General features: G+C 36.5%; 1 protein-coding gene across 1 annotated transcript; it reads left to right on the top strand.

Annotated features, from left to right (window-relative positions):
- Positions 1–576: 576 nt before the first annotated feature.
- On the top strand, positions 577–2538 carry LOC121966962 (elongation factor 1-alpha-like; the record flags this gene model as incomplete). The annotated part of the gene is made up of 2 exons (XM_042517027.1): positions 577–727; positions 2228–2538. Coding segments are annotated over 2 exons (447 nt in total), but the record flags the coding sequence as incomplete, so codon positions are not given.
- Positions 2539–2797: the final 259 nt, after the last annotated feature.

Here is a 2797-nt window from a genome sequence, read left to right as displayed (position 1 = left end):
TTTTAGGATTAAAATGATCATGCTCTGAAGGATATATGAACAAACTCCTCTGTAAAAAACCTTCAGAGTAAAGGGAGGAACGTAAGAGGAAAGTCTGTTGTATGCAAGTTGTGATTTCTGTCTCAGAGTATTGAGAAAATAAGACACTACAGGCGATATCACCGTGAACCTCAGCTGATTACTTGGAGTAAGAAAATTATTCTTCATATTACAAGAATTTTAAACATAACTTTATCCTTTGTTCTGATGTTTGTTATGGAAATTAATACAAATTAGAACACATGTAGTGATATAATTATAATAACAATAGTTATAATCAGGACTTCATTAAGAATATAGAAAAAGACACAATAAAGGCCTGCTTTGCATATTTAAACAAAACATCTCAGAAAACTGAGTTTTTTTCGTATCTAAATTTTTAAACAGAAGTGTTTGTTCATACGAAATATCATTCATAGCCTGTATATAAGATTTTATTCTTAAGAACATGGCAAGATTGATTTTTTTTTTCATGTTTCATTTCTAGGATTTTCACATCAAACAATCCTTTTGAACTAATTTTACATTTTTTTTCAGATGGGTTGGTTCAAGGGATGGTCAGTCGAACGTAAGGAGGGCAACGCCAGCGGAAAAACACTGCTGGACGCTCTGGACTCCATCATCCCTCCCTCCCGCCCCACCGACAAGCCCCTGCGTCTGCCCCTGCAGGATGTCTACAAAATTGGCGGTAAGGATTATCACAGATTTGTTAACCTCTTATCCCTTGTTTTTTTCTCCATGTATGGGCTGTAATCTTTCAAGAATACTTCACCCACAAAGTGCCCATTATATCTAGTCTTGCTGTACTATCTTGACGTTGACCTTTCTCAGTTTTTTTTAGTTTTTTTTGTTGTTGTTTGTCTATGTCAGAGTCACATACAGGAAAGAAATGCATTTTTTAAAATACCTGTGTATGTGTGGATTAGGTCAGAGTGGGGAGGAGAGAAGGTGAAGGTGGATAATTTCACGAAATGTTTCAGGAAGATATTATAAACTTTATCTGAATGCTGCTTCGTCACTTTTTGTTCTGCACTCTGAACCACTCGTGATATTTTCTAACAATTATCCACCTGAATGGTTCCTTTAACATACGTAACTGATGTGAACTGAAGTGCTAGTGTTTTGTTTATTTTTAAAACAATGGAAATAATGATAAAAATATTATAAATGATAAAAATGCCATTGTTATATAAATCCTATAACATTACACAACTGTAGAATTAAAGAAGGCACAGTAACCCATTACTCTGCACAAACATGTCAGCACTTAATGTGCAGAGGAGTACTCTTTTGTTTGCATAGATTCTGTTCTCAGACAAAAAGTAAGAAAACATTGGTGAATGTCAAATTCTTTGTTAAAAAGAAAAAAAAAACAAAAACCCTGAAAGTTGGATTTAAGAAAAAGTTTTTTGTCAAAAATGTTTGATGACTGAGGCCTTTCTTTTCAGCCCTCATGGAAAACATGATAATTTATTTATTGATACTGGACTGTGTTTAACAAAAGTAAAACTACATATAAAAATCTGTTCACACATTTCCATACTCTCATCCAGTTCTCATGTATCCACTCGCATACTCAGAGCTTCCCAAACACATCCATTTTTCTCCATAAAGCTGGAGTGAGAGTCTGGCAATGAAGAGCGCAAAGTTAAAATTACTGTACTGTGAAAAATGTGTTTATGTTGTTTAATATGATCCCCAATAAATCAGCATGTTCACCATTTTCCTTCAAAATTCAAGGTAACATGGCATTACTAATGGATATAGAGTAGTTTTGTACTAGTAGTATTCCTTTAAGAATTTCCATGAGGGCTGAACCCAAATATTCGACTACTGGAATATTTGTTTATTGGGTAGGTATTTAATTTTCAATTTAGACGTTTGTTTTTTTTATTTTTTATTTTTGTAGCAAACAAATGAGGATACATCAGACGCACAGTGAAATTAACAGACTAGTTTAGAGTGCCGGACACAGATTATTGAACATACAACTAAGTTTTATCACCTTTTCAGACTTTATACAGTCTGCATTTCACAGCTCCCACAGGCTTACAATTACAGGTAACACTCCATCATATCATGTAAGCTCCGTCACTCCTGTCCCAAAAACATCTGTGCTTTTTTTTTTTTTTAATTTTTGCTCTAACTGAGGGGCATACTAGAAACTTGTTTCCTCCTGCTCTCTCAGGTATTGGAACTGTCCCTGTGGGCCGTGTTGAGACCGGTTGCCTGAAGCCCGGTATGGTCGTCACCTTTTCTCCTGCCTGTATTTCCACTGAGGTGAAGTCTGTGGAGATGCACCACGAGTCTCTGCTTGAGGCGTCCCCTGGTGACAACGTCGGCTTCAACGTCAAGAACGTGTCTGTCAAGGAGATCCGTCGTGGAAACGTGGCTGGAGACAGCAAGAGCGACCCACCTAAAGCAGCTGAAAACTTCACCGCTCAGGTGAGTCTGACCAAAATCCGTAAAGAGGACACAGATTAAAAAGGCATACCTGAAGATGATGAATTGGGCTCGGTTTTTTTTAAATGTGGCAGTCTCTTTACAATTTGTTTTTAGGAAATCCACATGTTGCCTGGGATTAGGATGTGATAGCAGTATCGTCAAAATCTTACCAATACTGCTTATCAATCAGGTACTCAAACGGTACTCTTATCAGTTCTGTTGGTGAGTTTTAAGAGAAAGGAAAAAAAACAAAAACGGAATTAACTTTGCTTCATTGTCTATGTACAGTACTGTGCACATGTCTCAGGCCATA

This window comes from Plectropomus leopardus, unplaced genomic scaffold, assembly GCF_008729295.1.
Source record: "Plectropomus leopardus isolate mb unplaced genomic scaffold, YSFRI_Pleo_2.0 unplaced_scaffold26463, whole genome shotgun sequence".
NCBI lineage: Eukaryota > Metazoa > Chordata > Actinopteri > Perciformes > Serranidae > Plectropomus > Plectropomus leopardus.
Note: the sequence above shows the minus strand (reverse complement) of the source record. Positions and strands in the feature narration are given on the sequence as shown.